The sequence below is a fragment of the Centropristis striata genome, chromosome 2, assembly GCF_030273125.1.
Source record: "Centropristis striata isolate RG_2023a ecotype Rhode Island chromosome 2, C.striata_1.0, whole genome shotgun sequence".
Lineage (NCBI taxonomy): Eukaryota > Metazoa > Chordata > Actinopteri > Perciformes > Serranidae > Centropristis > Centropristis striata.
In genome coordinates this window covers 42,762,016-42,782,833 of record NC_081518.1, presented here as the reverse complement: position 1 = coordinate 42,782,833, position 20,818 = coordinate 42,762,016, and the positions used below count along the sequence as shown (strand labels likewise).

The 20,818-nt window shown below is 36.9% G+C and overlaps 1 protein-coding gene across 3 annotated transcripts in view; it reads left to right on the top strand.

Moving 5' to 3' along the window:
* Positions 1-20,818, top strand: part of dpy19l3 (dpy-19 like C-mannosyltransferase 3) — an 83,411-nt gene that overhangs the window by 53,325 nt on the left and 9,268 nt on the right. For all 3 annotated transcript variants that reach the window (XM_059351692.1, XM_059351684.1, XM_059351676.1), the window contains one exon: positions 16,059-16,191. In XM_059351692.1, the coding sequence (XP_059207675.1) occupies positions 16,059-16,191 (133 nt within the window). The remainder of the gene's footprint in view (positions 1-16,058; positions 16,192-20,818) is intronic.

Genomic DNA, 20,818 nt, shown 5'->3' with positions numbered 1-20,818 from the left:
AGAAAACAACAGATGCAGAGGGAGTTTTAGATTATAGGTCCTCACATGAGCTAATGATACGGCATGATATGTCCGAGGCTCTCAGGAGGAGAACAGAAATATGTGTGTTAAGAGAGGCTGATGAGGGGATTATCATAATGCCCAGGGCAATCAGTCATGACCCTGGATTTGACAGGACTGGAGAACTAAGGCGTAGGTTAACGTGATAACAACCGGTAGAGGTTGATCTCTACTTTGCACAACCATAATTCACAAGTTTCCACTTGATAACAGCAGCGGCTCCACAGCTCAGCTGTAGGCTGATATTCCTTTCTAAATGGACAGTCGATAAATCAATAGCAAAGCCTGGTCGTTCCACAGCCTCCAACTCTGAGTTATAGTTGTGAGTGTGCAGTTTTTAAAGTCGCCAATATCGCTTCTGTCGTCCCCGTGTGCTCTGCCCCTTTGCTCGTTCCTCAATCTATATCTTCACCTTTTTCAGATTCAGATTTGTACACTTGTGTCACAAAAGCAGTGCGGTGGCTATCAATCAGTAGCGGAAAGTAACTCAGTACATTTACTCAAGTACTGGACTTCAGTTCACTTTTTTAAGGTACTTTACTTGAGTTTTTCAGTATTTCGTGCAGCTCTATACTTCTACTTCACTACATTTTAAAGGCGGATTATTGTACTTTTTAATTCAGTGCATGAAGCTGCCAGCTTTAGTTACTTCTCAGGTCAATATTTAACATGAAAAATGTAAAATTATTATACAATTTTATGAACTGAACCACATAATGGTATATTAATTAGTCAAAATTAGCTTTACCTTGACAGCAGTTAAATGCTGCTTACATAAATGCATCAAATTTGATAATCCAATTATATACACGGTCGCTCAGTTGGAATAAAATATTTTTTAGATAGATTACTTTATTCATCCCCGAAGGGAAATTCGGAAATTTTTAGATCTTTCCATGAAATGACTATGACAATGTGATTTTTAAAGTGTATATCTTCCCAAAACTTTATGAATCAATCTCCTATTCCAAACATGTCACAATGGAAATGAAACTACAATTAACAGAGGATTGTGTCTGAAAAAAAAAAATATTCCAACTTTATAGGCGACCATGTATTTGTAATATATGTGAGAATCTGAGTGAGGCCTTTTTCAGAAGTGTTTCTACTTTTGACAAATGGACTGCTCTTGTATCGCGCTTTTCTAGTCTTAGCGACCACTACAGAGTTATCTTAGCGGTTGATATCGCCCATTTAGTCTAGACGGAATTGTCCAAAAAGTGAAAGTGAGGAGCATTTATGGGTCAGGAAGTCAGGAACCGGCCTACTTTACTTATTTCAAGGGTGCTGAATCCCAAAAAAATGGTTCCCAAGCGAAATTTTGAGTTTCTGACCTTCTCATTTGCATATCAATATGGCGGCCAAATTGCCCATCTTGCTCAGTTGTTGGACCATTTTTTTTGTAAGTAGGCAATCAAAGATGAGGAAATTAAGTTTTCTAGATCTATAGTCTAGGGTCAGAGTAAGGATATAGTGGAGGCTCAGTGTCTTTTTTATGTATATTTATATTTATGCAAAATACCAACTTTTAAGTTGAAATTAAGCATTATTTGTGTGTTTTTTTTAAGGCCGACATAAATATTCAATCAATATCACTTTTAAATGTTCCAGTTGGTATTTTGCATACATAAATATACATAAAAAAGACACTGAGCCTCCACTATATCCTTGCTCTGACCCTAGACTATAGATCCAGAAACTTAATTTCCTCATCTTTGATTGCCTACTTACAAAAAAACTTGGGGAAAATGGTCCAATGACTGAGCAAGATGGGCAATTTGGTGGCCATTTGATACAAATTAGAAGGTCAAAAACTCAAAATTTTGCTTGGGAACCATTTTTTTTGGACTCCCTTGGCACCCTTGAGATATGTAAAGTAGGCCGGTTCCCGACTTGTACCCATAAATGCTCCTCACTTCTTATAGGAGGCCTTTATTCTGAAATCCGTCTAGACTAATTCACCCATTCATGGTGCCACCTGTCACCATTAGGAATTAATTCACTGAACACAGTACTTTGCCCAAAGATGCTTCAACATGTAGGATGCCGTGGTCGGGGATCGAACCACCAAACTTCCGATCAGTGGGGACCGCTCCACCATCAGAGCCACAGCTGCCAAGTGCTTTAAGTGTAAATAAGGAATCTGAATATGTCTTCCACCACTGCTATCAATGAAAGCTTTAAAAAATACATGAATAAAGAAGTGGTGCAGCTTCACCACTCTGCTCTCTGACATGTGAACTCGGTGCAGGGCATGAAGAGTTCAAGGCAGAGCGAGGGTTACATGTGCAGCATGGAGAAGAGCAGCTTCAGCTCATGCACTTGTTTAATATAAACAGCTGCTTCTCAGACTATCGGGGGTTTACAGATAACCACAGTCTAAATCGGCAGAGTCATTTCACTGCAGGCTGTCGCTAGAAAAGGAAACAAAGATCACATTTCACAGTATAGGTGAGAGTCAGGAGTAGCTTTTATTGCATTTTGAATGTTGCAGTTGGAAAGTTACAATTGTAGGGGATTTGTAAGATTTGTTTTGCATTCATTTGTACTTCAGTTTGACTCAATATGAGCCGAGAAATATAGAAGCGATATTTTCCTCCCAGCACTCATCATACACATTTCACCACATACAGAGGTCATCTGATTATACAGCTCTGCATCTCAGTAGTGTGAGCAAATATTTTTTGTTTTGAAGGATTCCTTGTTTTCTCCCACCCTCCCCCTCTTCTCCTCTTCTGGGTCGAGATATACAGTCTGCGGTCGAGAATTATGAAGGCTGCGGTGAAAATTATTAATGAGAGCTTTGACAGCAGTTTTGCTGCAAATTCAGGAGGCTCATCGAGCTACTCAGCATTGAGACCCATTCAGAGCGGGAACTGGCTAAAATGAAAAAGTCAGCATATTTTAGTGAAACACTGACTTTGTTTATCCCACAAGTCCTCATGCTTGAACATGGAAATACGTTTTCTGACAGCAATAGAGTACCACCATGACAAAATGTAGTATAAGATAAGATAAAATTATAAAATTCAGACAAAAATTCAGCAGCTCAAAGACACAGAAGATACACATATACAAGGATATAAAAGGTAGGAAAATAAAGAAAATACAACATTATATACATACACAAATATACATTATATATAGTAAGATACTTACATAGCTGCTATATAGTGTTATTGGTAAATAGGGTAGGCACAAAGGGTTTTTCCAGAGAGTAATTTTATATTGTATTGCACAGTAAAAAAAAATATTGTTGTATGGGACAATATATAAAAAATATATACAGTTAGGGCTGGGCAATATGGACCAAAAGTCATATCCGATATATTTAGGCTGAATATCAATATATGATATATATCCTGATATTTTTATCGCAAAGTGAGAGCAAATGTTCAGTCAAAGTCAAAGCCAGATATGACATGTCACAAGTAGTTTTATTATTTTTTATTATAAATACTGTATAACAACAGGAGTACCTTTTTTCCCAAATCAAAGCTCCATAAAGTGCACATTTAAATAAAAAAATATCTTAAATAAAAATAGCCTATGAAATAAAATAGGCCAATCTTTTTCTGAAATAAATATATTTATATGAGAAAAGATTAACGAACATTACAAAAGAACTAAATATGACAAACGCTAGTAAGGGCAGCATTTATATAAAATAAATATGCTGTATGTATTTTTAACTATATCGATATATGCGATATGGTCTAATTCCATGTCACATTTAAAAATATATCGATATATTTTGTTTATATCAACATATCGCCCAGCCCTATATACAGTATGTATTTATACATAAATTATATACAGTAGGTTATCAGACATAAAAATGAATACATCAATAACTAATATAAATTAAGTTAAATAATCGGAAAGGAGTGTTAGGGCAACACTATCTACAATTTTGCACCCATTTCCATTCAGGGATAAAAAAAAAACACTCAAAAACAAAACACACTCCAGCTTGTTTGTATTCCCTTCAACCAATCACAGACCTGCAAAATACACGGTCACCCATAAAGTTGGAATACATTTTTTTTTTTACCTCTTTACAAGGTAATTTAATCTTGACAGATTAAGTGTATATCTTCTCAAAATGTTATTAATCAATCTCTTCCAAACATCACAATGAAAATGAAACCACAATGAACAGAGGATTATATCTGGAAACAAAAATTTTCCAACTTAACCCATTGAAGCCTGGAAAGCGGATACGTTGTTTTGTAGTATTTGTACTTTTTGAATTTCATTTCTATCTGCTACAGAGGCTGAAATATCTATTATTTAGTAGAAGCGTTGACACTTCTGTTGAATTTACAGAAAAACTTCAGGTTTTAGGGGATTATTTTAAAATCGCCCAGAGGTTTTACAGGTGTTTTAGGCCTCAATGAGTTAATGGGCGAAAATAATTTTAATGCTACACTGACTTGTAATAAGAGAATGGTGCCTCATTTCATCAGGAGAGCAACTAGAAGATTGTGTGGCTTGTTATCTTAATCACACAGAGCTGCAAAAACTCAAAAAATAAAAAAAGCATTTTACCAGACTGATTGTATTATATCATGTTATTTCTGCCTTCTGTTCGTACTGAAGGAGCACTGTCGTCATTGAAAAACCACGAACAATGCTTATTTGAAGTGTTTTTTCAAATGAGCGATGCTGTCATTGTTCTGCTGTGGGCAGATTGTCATTCTGTCTGGATAAAGGTTAAGTTCCTAACTCACATTCGGTCCCTCGATAATTCTAGTCCAGTGCAAATAGATCTCATCAGTCTCTCTCCAGCCCAGACTTGTTTTGTAGATCTGTCTCATTGTGTCCATTTGTCTGTCTAATTAAGACAAAATACTTTACCCATTCTCGGGAAACATATACGCCACTATTCAGCTGTTTATCAATCCTTCTGTAAAAATCATTCCCTCTCTGAAACTGTATCCCCACGACTTTTTATATCCTCTGCTCCTGCTTCGTCTGACTCACTCCCTTTGTTCCCTTAATTGTCTTCCTGTCATCCTACTCCTTTTCATGCTTTAAATTGTCTAAATTAGCAGCATGTGGCCTAATTCTTAAATGGTGAAAGTGCAGGACTCTGTGTCAGTCTTCCATGGTGTTTTCTAGGTCTTTTCAGAACAAACCCGAATCATTCTTGCATAGAACTGGGCGATATGGCCCTAAAATAATATCACAATATTGCAGGCTATTTTTGCGATAACGATATTCTTGACGATATTAAGAAATACTTAAAAAGATATAGAATTTTTTTTTTTTTGTCTGCATAAATAATTAAAAATCTAAAATGTAGTTTGAAGTGCAAATCTCAACAGTTGCCAAATACAAAGAAAATTTACTCTTGACTCTTGAGTATGAGCAAATAATAAAAATAACCATTTAGGGGTTCCGGGGGGCTTATTTAATGAAATTTTGTAAAGGACAATAAAGGTTCTTGTATGTGTTATTTAAGGCATCTTATTTTGACAGTCTTCTTGTAAATTCTGTGGTGGATTCTCTTAACACACTGTGCTCTTATTTTGAAAGCTGCATGTGTTTAGCGACAGGGAGTAAGTAGCTTTTTGTGATTAAAACAACTTTAACCACGACATCAAGAAGTAGGAACGTTGCCAATATCATGATATGCATTTTTTTTAACCATAAAAAAAATATACCGATATTATCATGAACGATACGATATGGCACACCCCTATTCTTGCACATCAATTTAAAAATTTGAGTCCATCTACCTAAATGAGCCAAAGTGAATTTCTTATGTTGATAAGCCAACCAATAAAATAACAACTTTTAGTACATAATAGATTTTTTTTTGCATGCCATAATTCTGTTCATACTGTCAGACATAAATAATACATAAAGACAACATCTGGTGAAGTATAGCAGTCGAATATGCTTGAAAATTACATTTTTCTATAGATATTTTAGTGTCACATTTTACATGTAGTCAGTGTGAAAGGTTTAGGCTGCTTCTACCTGATCTTATAGAAGATTTTTCAATTCATTGCTGTCTGTTTTTATTACATTTTTCTCAGCTTCCCAACGTCTTGAGGGATTATTGGACAGCAAAAGTATAACATCAATTGCTATTATTACATTAATTAAATTATATATTTATTACCAGCAGTGAAATCATATGAGCTCACTGTCTGTCCTTGAGAAATGCACCAAGCCGTGGATGTATTTTAAGCTGACCATTAAGCCTTGTGTTCAAGGAAACATGGCAAATATAACGAACACATGCATTATATATGATGAACACATTTAGAGTCTCAGCATTTGACCTCATTACACTAATAGGGAAAGTATGGCGTCACCAATAGGAAATGGGACAACATTGTACTTTTCTACACAGTATCACATAATTCAATTCATTTCATGCATCAACAAATAAACCATATTTTCCTTTTGTTTGTTTTGTCCCAAGTGTGAAAAGGCTTTTACTTGAGGTCCACAGAGAGAATCAGAGGGTGGTGAGATGTTGATCTTGATCACAAGTAAGGCTACGTTTACGTGAGGACGGTCTGAACAGAAGACGCAAAAGTGGCGTCACGTCTTCACTTTTTATTCCTCGTTTAGACGAGCGTTTTCGGGAGGAAATCTGCTGCATACGGTGACGCAAAAGTGTGTGAAATTCGATTGTATGCAGCCAGGCGGCATCACTTAAAGTGATAAGAGCATCTTTGGGCATGCAGAAGTTTTCACGCCACACATTTTCATCAGCTACTCCTTCCACAAAGTTCTCCACCATCACTAGATCTCCCAGGTCTCGTTCACAGCCGTCTGGCTCGCCTCCGACGAATTGCTGCATCCAGAATGTGATGGAGGTAATTCCAGATCCTTCTCTGTTCACTAATACTATCTGTACATATCCTGGACATTTGGTGGAAAGACCCCTGTAAGTTTATTAGAGCTGCAAGAGCAGCTTGAAGGTCCGACGCATGGAAATAATCCCACGTTTGTTTATTTCCTGTACTGGAGCTTGTATGTGACGTAAACACATACGTGACGTGAGCAGATCAGATCAGAGTTTTGTGTCTTGTCAGTGTAGACGACACGCTACGGAGGAGAGGATTAAACGTTTCCACTTTGGAAGGTGGTTTCAGATTTTTGTGTTTTTAAGCCCCAAAAACCGTCTAAACGAAAGGCACTTCCGATAAAATATTTTGTCGTTTTTACCCGCGAGCGTCCTCGTGTAAATGGGGCCTAAGACTCTAGGAGAACATCTATGGCCTTGCACATTTATAAGAACTCTCCCGATCACTTTTTCAATCGCCCTATTAGTCATAATCATAATTACCTCTCAGTACCACTTAACTGTGTGTTTTTGCATGGTAGGAGTGCTGTTTCAAGTCTTTGGAGGCGGAAAAAAATAACGAAAATAATGATCATGAAAGCCACACAGCTACTCAGACGTTTAATAACGGACCCTGGATGCCCACACAGGTGATTTCAGTCCCTCTTATTGCTTATTATGGTTCAAGTTAGGTAAAGCTGTGCTGGGAATTATGTTAGCTTACCAAACATCATTAATCCGACCTCCACCACATCTGTAAACCCCGTGAACTGTGAATATATGTTATTATGTTTCATTCAGGAAACAACAAGAAAACCTTGTCAGACAAAGTTCAGAAGTAACTTCAGGTGACCAGCTGGTCTGTCCTTTAAGGCAAATGCCAGCATGACTCTTTCAAGAGCCTCTGCAGGTGTTATCACAAATTGCCATAGAAACATCATATGAAGCTCAGAGTATGCAGTCAGTACAGCATGTGGATATATTCAGTTTCTACACATTGACAGGTTGAGCCATTTTCTCTGTGTTGTTGAGAAGGAATATTTAAGGTCCATTTTTAAGATCATTACTTTAGTTAAGGGGTCAACTAGATGTTTTGAAGATGCTCTATGGCAGTAGTTCTCAACCCTTTTGAGTCGCGACCCCCAATTTAACATGCATGTTGTCCGCGACCCCCGCTCACTGAACACAATCTCCACACACAGTTCAAAACATACAAACTCAGTTGATACGGCGTATTTTGGACAAATAATGAAGCAGACAACAACTAAAAACAGTCAGTTTCAAGCCAGAGACTCCTTGTAAAGTAATAACTTGCTACTTTGGCATTTGTCAGAAAAGACACAAAATTACCCAAAAAATAATCAAATTGACCACAAAATGACACAAAATGATCAAAAAAAGACACAAATGACCAAAAAAAGACACAAAATGACTAAAAAAGACACAAAATGACCAAAAAAGACACAAATGACCAAAAAAAGACACAAAATGACTAAAAAAGACACAAAATGACCACAAAATGATAAAAAAAAAGACACAAAATGACCAAAAAAAAGACACAAAATTACTAAAAAAAAAACCCACAAACTGACAAAAAAAGACACAAAACGACCAAAAAGATATTAAATGACCAAAAAGACAAAAACACATTAACACATGAACACTTTAACATAGTGGAGACAGAGCTGACTTCCAAAATGATTTGGCGACCCCCAGAAATCATCTCGCGACCCCAATTGGGGCCGGGACCCCAAGGTTGAGAATAGCTGCTCTATGGGGTGTTCACACTGGGAGGGAGTGAAACATTTTGACATCCAGTTATACAAACACAGAAGATGGTGAAATTCAATTGAGCTGGGTGTACCTGTGGATTATATTTTTAATCCTGGCATGATGTAATATGTTTTTCTCTGTTTCTGCGACGTCCTACAACAGGTACAAAGCAGCAGCAGTGGTTATTTCTGCCACAGTTGGAAAATAATGTTAATGTTAGCCTTGTTAACACTGGCGTATCATTAAATATTTATCTTCTTTTATTCACTTTCTATAAGCATTTTCAGTGTTGATGTTAAACTATTTTTTTGTATATTTTATTAGTAGTATTTATAGAAATGTCATTAGGCATGATCTATTTTCATGTGCATTATTTTGAACACTGAAATCCATTTCCTTATTTTATTATTTGTCATGTTCCTTTTTGTGACTCTTGTCAGTAATTGCACCTACCATGTTATTTATGTAAATCATAGCATTACACTGTGGAAGGCCTCAGTAATGATGGCTCAGCTTCTCCACATCACTGAAAACTATCCTAGAGACAAGAACTGTCACAGAGCCTGTAATAACACACAGAAAAAATCACAAATGTTCCCGTGGAATGACAATGAGGGTCCTGGATCACAGCTAATGTTACTCTGTGGCTAATATTAATAGCTTTGCGCCAAAGAAGCGGCTGGGTCTGCTGGTGAGAGATAGGAAAGGGGGACGGCTGGTCTTATTACTGTGAATAAACTCACAGAAGCTCATAAAATCTGATACACATTTGAAACGGCTCACGGAGGCTAAAATGTACAAACTCATGAGCGAGCTGGGGAGTTAGCATTAGCAAGCTATCATCCCTGCAGACACAGTTCAGTGTAAACACAAGCATAAATGTAACAGAAATGTAACCAGTGAAATCTGTTGCTGATATATTATGAACATTGATTGCAGCTGTTTGAAATTACAGTGTCTGTTGTTTCTCAAAAGCTGAAGACATCCAGCGTAGCTGCCTGTGTTGCATCGTATTGTAAAAGTATTATGAGGTCTTTGGGATTTTCTGCCCACTCCTTGTATCTCTTTCTTTTCTCTTTTCTTTTATGTTTCTCCTTTTTAATGGTGCTCTCTGAAGTTGAGCAACAGCTGCTAATGAAGCACTTTTAAATGCAAGTGCATGAACCTGTAAACCTCCCCTTTCATATACTCAATTAATTTCATTATTTCATTTTTATAATGTCAGTGGGGTGCATGCCAGTGCCTTCTGGCATTTACATATGAGAACATAAACATGAAATTAAATGTAAATCACCTTGGAGGGAATGGAAGCTACTCCCTGGGATGCAATGGGCGATTAAATTCACGCATTCATAGAAAGAAGATGGGGGGGAATAGAAATGACCCGTTTCTATTACAGGTCAGGGCGTGTTCCCTGTATGTGGTTAACAGTTATAGAGATGATAATGTTGATCATTTGACTTGAGTCTTGATGTTTTGCAGTGAAGAATTTGGCTCTTTCTTTGGCTATTTTTCCAGTTTTGTATAATGGGCGATCATGGTTTCCTCTCTTAATTGTCAAGACAGGTGTACGTAGTATTTGGGGATGCATCAATTTAGTTCTTTCAATTAATCTTTAAAGTAGCTGAGTGCAAATTATCAGGGTGAACAAAGGAGAAGGATATCTTGGATTTGTTTATTTGTTTATTGTTTATTTGTTTATTGAATGGATCCCCATTAGCTGACGCCTTGGCGACTGCGAGTCTTCCTGGGGTCCCTAAAAAGACATAGAAAATGACATACAAACAACATAAACAAAAACAGTAAATACAAGAAAAACAATAACAAACTCAATTAATACATACATGCAATACTGCTAAAAAATTCTACATTCATATTTACCCGACAACTGTTATACTGCAAAAATCATTAATTCAGATGTCTATAGTTTCAGCTGTATACACTTATAATTTGTCTTTTCATTAGAGAACATTTAAAAGGAAGAATCATCCGGCTACAGATATAGCAGAGAAAAATAAATAAAATAAGAAAACAAAATAAATCGCAACATATTAGTAATCATTCATTTGGTGGGCGGCATCAAGTGTGTCTTAAGTAATTTTTTGAATGACAATTTGTTTTTGCAGCTGAAGGCATGTATGAATACACGTGTATATAATATGTGCAAATCCACATAAGGCTTGTGCCGAGTCATTGCTGTGCCAAACACAGAGCATATGATATGTACAGCAGGCTTTGTTAAGTATTTCTGTGTAACTGGACTGTAATCAGGGCATTTATATCTATAACGATGATGCAGTGTGTGCATGATTGTGTTCTGCTACTACTAATTGGGGAGTTTGGAGCTCCCTCTTCCTCATTACATGTGTAAAAAGTTAAATTTCTTATGAAATTATTGCACTTATCTCTATGGGTAGAATGATTTATACATGTAGCTCATGGCCACGCCCAATGTAACACTGCACATACACTGCAGTGCTGTAACATTTTTGCAATTTGCAATTTGCAGCTTTGTGGATGGAAGTAAGAGGATTTGAGAGAGATATGTGTCAAAGCTAGAGCTGAAGTGCCTAAAGTAGCACTTTTTCTCATGTCATGTCATTATATTGTTTCAGAAAGTTTCGTTTTGGTGTAAATAGTTGATGGTAGTCTGGTCCATCATGTGAGCTCAGCATGTCTGTTGGCTCTACATGAAAGTTTGGCCTTTCACCTGTTTCAAATGCTGTCAGTAGGCAGGAGCTGGGTGGTTGCCTTAACAGACTAACTCCTTCAGCCAATCAGCCCGGGTACATTTTGATTTTATAAAATGAGCCGGAATGGGAAAACTAATAAGTGGAGCCAACAGAAATGTTGAGCTGAAAGGATGGTCTAACCAGGCTAAGTTGCTAAGTTTAAAAGTGTGAGTTGGTGTTGGTGTTTTTAGAAGCATTGTTGAATGAGATATTGAGGCTTGTTCTTCTAATATCAGAGTTTACGTGATTACCAGTTTCCAGTTTGTAAATACCATTCACGGCAAGATCGACGTCATAATTACAGAATTTCCTCAGATATATTCAATTTAGAAGTGCCTGAATTGCAAACAAATGTGGTTGGCTCAAGTCAGTCACATAGTTATTACACTAAAATTTATGGCGTTTTACCAACTCTGCTAAGTTACTCTACTAACTTCTCTAAGAGAAATTTATCATCACAGTCGGAAAGTGGCAACTACCCCCTCTATCTCCCCTCAGGTCCACCTGTTCTCCTCCATGTTTCCCACACACAGATTTTTTTTTTTACTTCACCCACTGAACTACATGACAGCAATGAGAAAATCCAGTCTTCTGGCTTTAAAATGTCCCTTCAGAAACCTACTGTATGGGTCATGAATTTAGATTTGTGCTGGATGAATGGAAGGACTCCAGTTAAGGTTTTATTCCTTTTTTACTTTGCAATCTGACATTTTAGCTAGGAGGGTAGTGAATAAGTGATTTAAGACAGCAGATATGTCAATTTTCAGCCATGCTAGCAGCAGTTCTGTGGATGTCAGACTGTCCGTTGGTTGGTCCAGACTGAAATAGTTCAATACCTATTGGATTGATTGCTGTGACATTATTTAAAGACACTCATAGTCCCCAGAGGAGAAACCCTTTCGTGAGTTTGGTGACCCCATGACTTTTCTTCTTGCGTCACTATCAGTTTGACATATTTGGCATTTAATTCCATATCACAATACTATGACATTTGATACCGATATCTATAGTCCCAAGAGAATGAATTCCACTTGACTTTTCCACAAGTAGGTCAAAGTTTTCACTTATCCTGTGAAATGTCTTGATAGCTACTTATTGGACTGGCAAAATATAGTTTACAGACCTTTGCGGTTCCCAGACTATGTATACTAATGTCCATGAAATATTGTATCGACATTCATGTCTGTCTTGGGAAGATGTGTCATAACTTTGGTGTCAGGTCAGAATTTTTATTTGTCCAATAGTTTGGGTTATGACCAAATACCTGCCAATCTAATAACGTGGCAGTCTCAGCTGTACTTTTTGTTTAGTGCTGCATTTAATTGGCATAAGTTAGCATGATTACACACATCACAATGGTAGCATTGGCATTTAGCTCAAAGAAATGGTGTCCAAGTACAGCCTCACAGAAACACAAGCATGGCACAGGACTCTTAGGCCCCGTTTACACGAGGACGCTCGCGGGTAAAAACGACAAAATATTTTATCGGAAGTGCCTTTCGGGGCTTAAAGACGCAAAAATTTGAAACCACCTTCCAAAGTGGAAAAGTTGAATCCGCTCCACCGTAGCGTGTCCGTCTACACTGACAAGACACAAAACACGTATGTGTTTACGGCACATACATGCTCCAGTACAGGAAAATAAACAAACGTGGGATTATTTCCATGCGTCGGACCTTCAAGCTGCTCCGGCAGCTCTAATAAACTTACAGGAGTCTTTCCACCAAATGTACAGGATATGTACAGATAGTATTAGTGAACAGAGAAGGATCTGGAATTACCTCCATCACATTTTGGATGCACCGATTGGTCGGAGGCGAGCCAGACGGCTGTGAACGAGACCTGGGAGATCTAGTGATGGTGGAGAACTTTGTGGAAGGAGTAGCGGATGAAAATGCGTGGCATGCCCAAAGATGCTCTTATGGCTTTAAGTGATGCCGCCTGGCTGCATACAATCCAATTCCACACACTTTTGCTTCACCGTATGCAGCAGATTTCCTCCTGAAAACGCTCGTCTAAACGCGGAATAAAAAGTGAAGACGCGACGCCACTTTTGCGTCTTCTGTTCAGACCGTCCTCGTGTAAACGTAGCCTTTGTCTTGTTTATTTCTAGTTAATTGCACAATCACTTAAACAGGCCAAGATCCGTTTCACTGCTGCCTTCACACACATTTGACTAAATTTCCAAGCTGCCCTGTCCGGGCCTGAAAAGTGAAGCCAATGCACAAAGTGCATCAAAACTGCAGTCTTTGTAATTGACAATAGGGGGCGACTCCACTGGTTGCATACAAAGTCTGATTGTACTGTATATGAGAAAATGACCCTGCTTCTCACTTAGATTATTACCTAAGTAAACCTCATGAGTTCATGGTCTCAATCACCAGTTTTGAGTCCTGTTCATTTTATAAAGTATGCTTCCCTTTAGAGTAATATAGACTATGAAGAATGCTTTAAGGTGTGAGTAGCTTGAGATTCACAGGTTGCTGCCACAGTGCACAGTGTTTTTATCTTAAAACTTTGATCTACAAATGGTCTTATAAGTTCATTAAAAGTTATTTATAACATTTTGGTAACCTTAAAATGATGCACAGATGCACCTTGGTTACCAAGCTAGCTAGAACTAGAGTTAGCTGATAACTTAGCATATTTTTTATTGCTACATGGCAAACAAGGTTCCAGTAGGTGCAGTAGATTCTCAGACAACCAACCAGACCCAGCATGGGTGATATGCAGCTCTTAAGGCTGTGACATTGGGCAATTCGTTGAAAGGAGTGTGTTCAAAAATATAGCAGTGGGGCATTCAATCAGTGAGGTCATCAATTTTGTGAAAAAACAGGTGTGAATCAGGTGGCCTCTATTCAAGGAGGAAGCAGCACTTGTTGAACATGCATTTCTCTTTGAAAGCCTGAGGAAAATGGGTCCTTCAAGACATTGTTCAGAAGGGGGAAACTTATAAAGAGGTGCAAACAATTATAGACTGTTCAGCTAAAATGATCTCCAATGCTTTAAAATGGAGAGCAAAACCAGAGACGTGGCAGAAAACAGAAGACAACCATCAAAATGGATGGAAGAATAATCAGAATGGTAAAGGCTCAGTCAATGATCAGCTCCAGGTGATCAGAGACAGTCTGGAGTTACCTGTTAGTGCTGTGACAGTTAGAAGACGTCTGTGTGAAGATAATCTATTTACAAGAATCCCCCGTAAAGTCTCTCTGTTAAAAAAAAGGCATGAAGAAGAGGTTACAATGTGCCAAAGAACACATCAACTGGCCTAAAGAGAAATGGAGTTTGTGGACTGATGAGAGTAAAATTGTTCTTTTTGGGTCTGAGGGCCGCAGACAGTTTGTGAGATGACCTCAAACTCTGAATTCAACCACAGAACACAGTGAAGACAGTGAAGCATCATGATATGGGCATGTTGCTCTACTATGGTGTTGGGCCTATTTATCTCATACCAGGGATCATGGATCAGTTTGATGTGTCAGAATACCTGAAGAGGTCATGTTGCCTTATGCTGAAGAGGACATGCCATTGAAATGGATGTTTCAACAAGACAATGAGCACAAACACACTAGTAAACCAGCAAAATCTTGGTTCCAAACCAACAACACTGATGTGATGGAGTGGACCTTAATCCAGTTGAGAACTTGTGGGGTGACATCAAAAATGCTGTTTCTGAAGCAAAACCAAGAAATGTAAATGAATTGATGAATGTTGTTAGAGAATCTTGGAGTGGAATAACAGCTGAAAGGAGCCACAAGTTGGTTGATCCATCCACACAGATGTGAGGCAGTTATAAAAAAAACTGTGGTCATTCAACTAAATATTAGTTTAGTGATCAAAGGATTGATAAATCCTAGAAACAAAAAAGTTTGTACAAAATAGTTTTGAGTTTGTAAAGTCAACGGCAGACACTGTTATATTTTTTCACTCACTCCTTTCAACTAATTGCCCAATGTCACAGCCTTAAGAGCTGCATATAATGAATGCTGGGTCTTGTTGGTTTTTCTGAGAATCTACTGCACCTACTGGTACCTTGTTTGCCATGTAGCAATAAAAAATATACTAAAAACCTGGATTAATCTGGTTAGTCATATTGGACTGCTGTTATATTGAACACTACTGTAACTTGTGAACACACCAATATCTCATAAGGTTTGCCCTTGTGCTGTAACCCAGTAATTGTGCATCTTCTGTCCTCCTTGTGATTTAATTTGTCTGTACAAAGAATGTTTTTGTATGGTCCTGATGTAGATAGCTGCTGTCCTTGAAGCCCCATCTCTGAAAGAAACTTTTAAATGCCATCAATATGTCCCAATTATTGTGGCAAATGCAGAAAGCAACAGAATGTGGACTGAATAACAAAGCTGGTAAATAAACCAAAGCAAAATTCAATCAAACTTTTTTGATGACTGCTTGCACCTGTGAATACCCTCCAAACTTTTTCATCTCCTTCCAACCGCAGAACATCTTTCTGCAGTAGATTTTGTCTTTGTTCTTTCCTTTTTCTCTCTCTTCTGTTTTGACCTCACTCAAAAAGCTCTAAAGATCTTCTTCATCTACTTCATCCATTACCACCTCCATCCATTGGCTCATCAAAAGATTTGTTATGGTATGTATTATATATACTTAAAGCGGTGAATCATGCATCTTTTGCTCTCTCTTCTCTTTCTGTTTGTCCACAGCACAAAGACCCCTAAGCGAGCTGTATTTGCAGGCAGCATGCAGCTGCTGGCTGGCATCAAGCTGTGCACAGGCAGAGTTCTCACCAACCACCCCCATTATGAAGATAAAGACCTGCGGGAGAGAACCAAACAGGTACTGTAGCCTGCACTATACTGACAAACATACACAGGGGTGTGGAAACAAGCACAGGGGCTGTAGGATAACACAAACACAATGAATGGAAAATTTCAGATTGGAAGTAAATAGATGGTAATTACAGTTTCAGCTATACAAGTGAGTCATGTTGATTTGAATGCCAATTCATGCATGTCTTAGCTTTAAGAGAGCTAATAGTCATTACTGCAATATGTTTAACTGTGTGTGGGTATATAATAGTGGTGTGGTGAGCCTGTATGGTTGTGCATTATTGCTATTATAATACAAAATGGATTTAGGACTCACAGGTTGATGATGGAGGCTACTTTTTTGTTTGCTAGGACGTGTTATAATGCAAAATGCTGGTTTAAGCTCATACACTGGACATAATATAAATTCTATGGCGGGTTTTATTCTGAATAAGTTTAATAAATAACATAAAATGTGCTTTTTGCTTTTGTAATTCAATTAGAAATGTGTTTGTTGTTTGTCAGTCTGTGTTACAATGAATGAATTTATGGAGGACAGGATCATGTACATTTAAGAAAGCCGTTTTCTAAAGTGGAAAATACATTTAGTAGATTCTACAGATGTGTGATGCCCATAGACTGTATATTTAATAATGGACTTAGTCACCCATTGGTTTCTGGACTGCCCGTTTGAGCATCTTTGTTTTTCACAACTGGGAGAGACCATATTTGGACTGGGGAGGCACAAGGACAGGTGTATCTAAAAATAAACTGTTTAACACTAAAACAAAATGTACATTACTTACCAGAAAAATTGAGCAGCTTGGAGTGTCTTTTAGTACAACTGAACACTGAAAAGGACATTTTTAAATGACCAAAATGTTCAAATAAACTTTCATGAACTGAAAACACACGGTGAAAGGGGCAAAGTTCTTAGACAAAAACACGGCAAACAAGTTCACGGCTATTTAGACGTACACAGTTACGTCTATAAGCATTGTTTGGCTTCTATCCTGATTGACAGCTCGCTAACGCAGTGAGCTGTCAATCAGGATAGAAAGTTTGTCCCGCCCCAAATCATAAGCTTCTTTATCATCTATTTTCTTCTAAATGGGACCATTATTTACAGAATTAACATCACATTGTCTTGAAGAAGACTTGAAACTATAGCGATGTTGCCAAGATAATTCATTTATGAGATAATAAATCAAGGGAGAAGTAGTCTCATTTTGTATTGAGATAGATAGGACCGTTCTTTTGCAACTGGTGTAATCTGAATCTGAAGTTATGCCAGAGAGGCATACAGTACGGGATGACAGAGGAAACGGTATACAGTGAGTGCAGTATGGTTTTAATTGAGGTTTTAATAAATGGCAAATCTTTCAGTCACAAATGTGACCACTACACTGAAAAAAGAAAATAGTTGAACCAACTTAAGTGAATTGTTTCATTTGGTAACATCTAAATGAATTAAGTTCTTTCAAATTAATTTAAAATCAATTGTGTTTATCTAACTTATTAAATTAATTTGAAAGAACTTAATTCATTTAGGTCTTACCAAATGAAACAATTCAATTAAGTTGCTTCTTTTTTCAGTGTATGTGTCGGAACATATGTGGTTATATTTGTCCAGCATCTCACCCATTGCAGATGGAAGAAGAAAGAGCATAGGATGATTATGCGATCAGGAGATGATTAATTGCCCGTGGAAGACCACGCTAAGTACGTCACAAGAGAAAATGTCTATTATGTATGCATGAATTTATCCAAACAAATGTGATTAAAACTACACTTGAAGTTTAGCTCAACAAATGGAATAATGTAAGATGTGTCCTGCTGCTTTCTGACAGCTGCAGGGACTTAATGAACTTAAAGAGATTTTCTTCATACGGTTAAAACAGCTGTTGACAACAGATACTATAAGAAAATCATGGATAATTTATGGATAAATGCAGATGAATTTAGATAAATGCTGCCTCATTTGAATGAAACCTTCTCATGCCTGTGCTCACAGAGAGGCAGAGTTAGTTTCATGAAACTCAGAGTTTCACAGGTTCAAGAAAGTAATGTAATGACATGATGTTTGGTGATATAAAAACATGATGCTTTGTGTTATAGAGCTGGAAACTGGCTCACAGTGTATTCTTTTGGCTATCTGACCACGGTGAAATAGGAGGAGAGCATGGTAGGGAATCGTTTTTTGGCTCATTTTGACCACCGGAGTGGTGTTTCTGTCTTTTGGCTGCATTCTTGAGTCCTCAAGCATTCAGTGGATGAGTCTCCTAACTGACAACTGATGTGTGACAGCTCTCCCTGCCAAAGTTGCCCTGATTTAAACTTGTTTTTCTCCAGACGCTCTCGTTTCTGCCCCTGTCTCTATATTCATGGTGTCAGAGAAAGTAAAAAAAAACACAAAATTTTCACTCAAATTGAAGTATTTTCAGCTCAAGCAGATGTACTCCACCGGAATGTGAGACGCCCACTGTGAATTTTCTTATTTGTCTCTGTTCTTGTATATCTATTGACTTATCTCTTTCTGCTACTATAATGTCTCTAAAATATCACTTTGTGCTGCAAAATGCACTTGAACGGCAGCACTTGACACTTTTTTCTTTCCTTTTTTTATAAATGTTTTGGTTTGTGGCCTGCTAAGAACATAGATCAGCTATTCTCAACCTTGGGGTCCTGTACCCAATATGGGTCGCAAGATGATTTCTGGGGGTCGGCAAATCATTTTGGAAGTCAGCTCTGTCTCCACTGTGTTAAAGTGTTCATGTGTTAATGTGTTTTAGTCTTTTTGGTCATGTAATGTCTTTTTTTGGTCATTTTGTGTTTTATTTTTTGTCATTTTGTGTCTTTTTTGGTAATTTTGTGTTTTTTTTTTTTTCGTAATTTTGTTTCTTTTTTGGTCATTTTGTGTCTTTTTTTGATCATTTTGTGTCTTTTTTGGTCATTTTGTGTCTTTTTTTGATCATTTTGTGTCTTTTTTTGGTCTTTTGATGTCTTTTTTGTTCATTTTCTTTCTTTTGTGGTCATTTTGTGTCTTTTTTGGTCACTTTGTTTCCTTTTTTTGGTCATTTTGTGTCTTTTTTGGTCACTTTGTTTCCTTTTTTTGGTCATTTTGTGTCTTTTTTTAGACATTTTGTGTCTTTTTTTTGGTCATTTTGTTTCTTTTTTGGGTCATTTTGTGCTTCATTATTTGTCCAAAATTTGTTGTATCAACTGAGTTTGTATGATCTGAACTGTGCTCATGAGATTCTGTTCAGTGAGCGGGGGTGTAGACAACATGCATTTTAAATTGGGGGTCGCGACTCAAAAAGGTTGAGAACTACTGACATAGATAAGTGCAAGTGACCCAACCCATGTTTGTTTATATATTTTTCTTTGTCTAAAATAGATAAAAGTAATTTTCTATAAACAATTTGTTTGATTTTCCCTTTATTTCTTAACCAGTACATGGTTTGGCAGAATTTTAAATTCCAAAGTGTCTTATGAAAACAACCCAACAGATGTTTGGTTGATATTCCCTGGAATGCATCCAAAAAAAACAAAAATATGAATTAGGAAAATAAATTAAAACGGAGATATGTTTTGGAGAATGCACTCTTCATTTTCATTCTTCAGTTTCCAGTGTTGGGGAGTAGTAAACTATAAGTGAAGCAGTCGTTGAACTACATTTATATTTGAGTAGTGATTAAATTTGTTATATTACTTTTTGCCATTGTTTGTGTAGTGAAACAGCACAAATAACGTACAAAGCAGCTAATAACTTACTTCCAATTAATATACAAAACTTCTTTAAGGGTGGAGACGGGGGATATCAATTGAGGGGGTCAAATAACTTTAAAGTCATCAAAATACATACAAATAGGAAAAGGTTTTGCATTTCATTCAGTGGAGTAAAAATATGGAATGGGATGTGTGAAGAAATAAAACAATCTTCAAACACGAAAAACATCAAAATATAAATTGGTGTGTAAAATGACAGAAGGTGGTTATTGTTGACGTTTTATTTTTTAAATGTGTTACTATTTTTTCTTTTTTGTGTGTTATTGTTTGTTTGTTCATTGTTGTCTCATTATGACTACATGGGTGTATGTGTACTTATGTGTTTGTAAGTTAGTAACAAGTTATGTGTGTTAATAATGGTAATAATGAGTTTATAAACTACATTACTATGTGTTATAAATACATATATATAAAAATATTATTGTTATATAACTGAATATAGTAAATTAACATAGGGAGAAGGGATTTAATAAGCTTTGGCTTCTTCCCACTCCTTTTGAAGACAAATAAGTGTTGAGTCTTGTTGTTTCATTTTGTGTTGTTGTCTTGTATTTATTGTTGTTCGTTTGTTTTTAAATGTTCATCTTTTATTTTGTGTTCAAGGAAATTCTCAATCAATCAATCAAAAAACTATTGAAATTATAAATTGGGACATGAAAGGAAAGGAATATTTTTCTTTAGTATTTTTATTATTTTATCAATGCCTTTTTGCTGTAATTGAACCCCCCTTGACAGCCTCAACCTCTTTTTCTTCCATCTTGACCGTTGTGACATCATCACAAACCTTTCAATCACACACTTTGCTTGAACTTTGTGAAACATTATTTGTAGGTCAAATGGTCAGGGAAATATTTTTTGACTCTTTT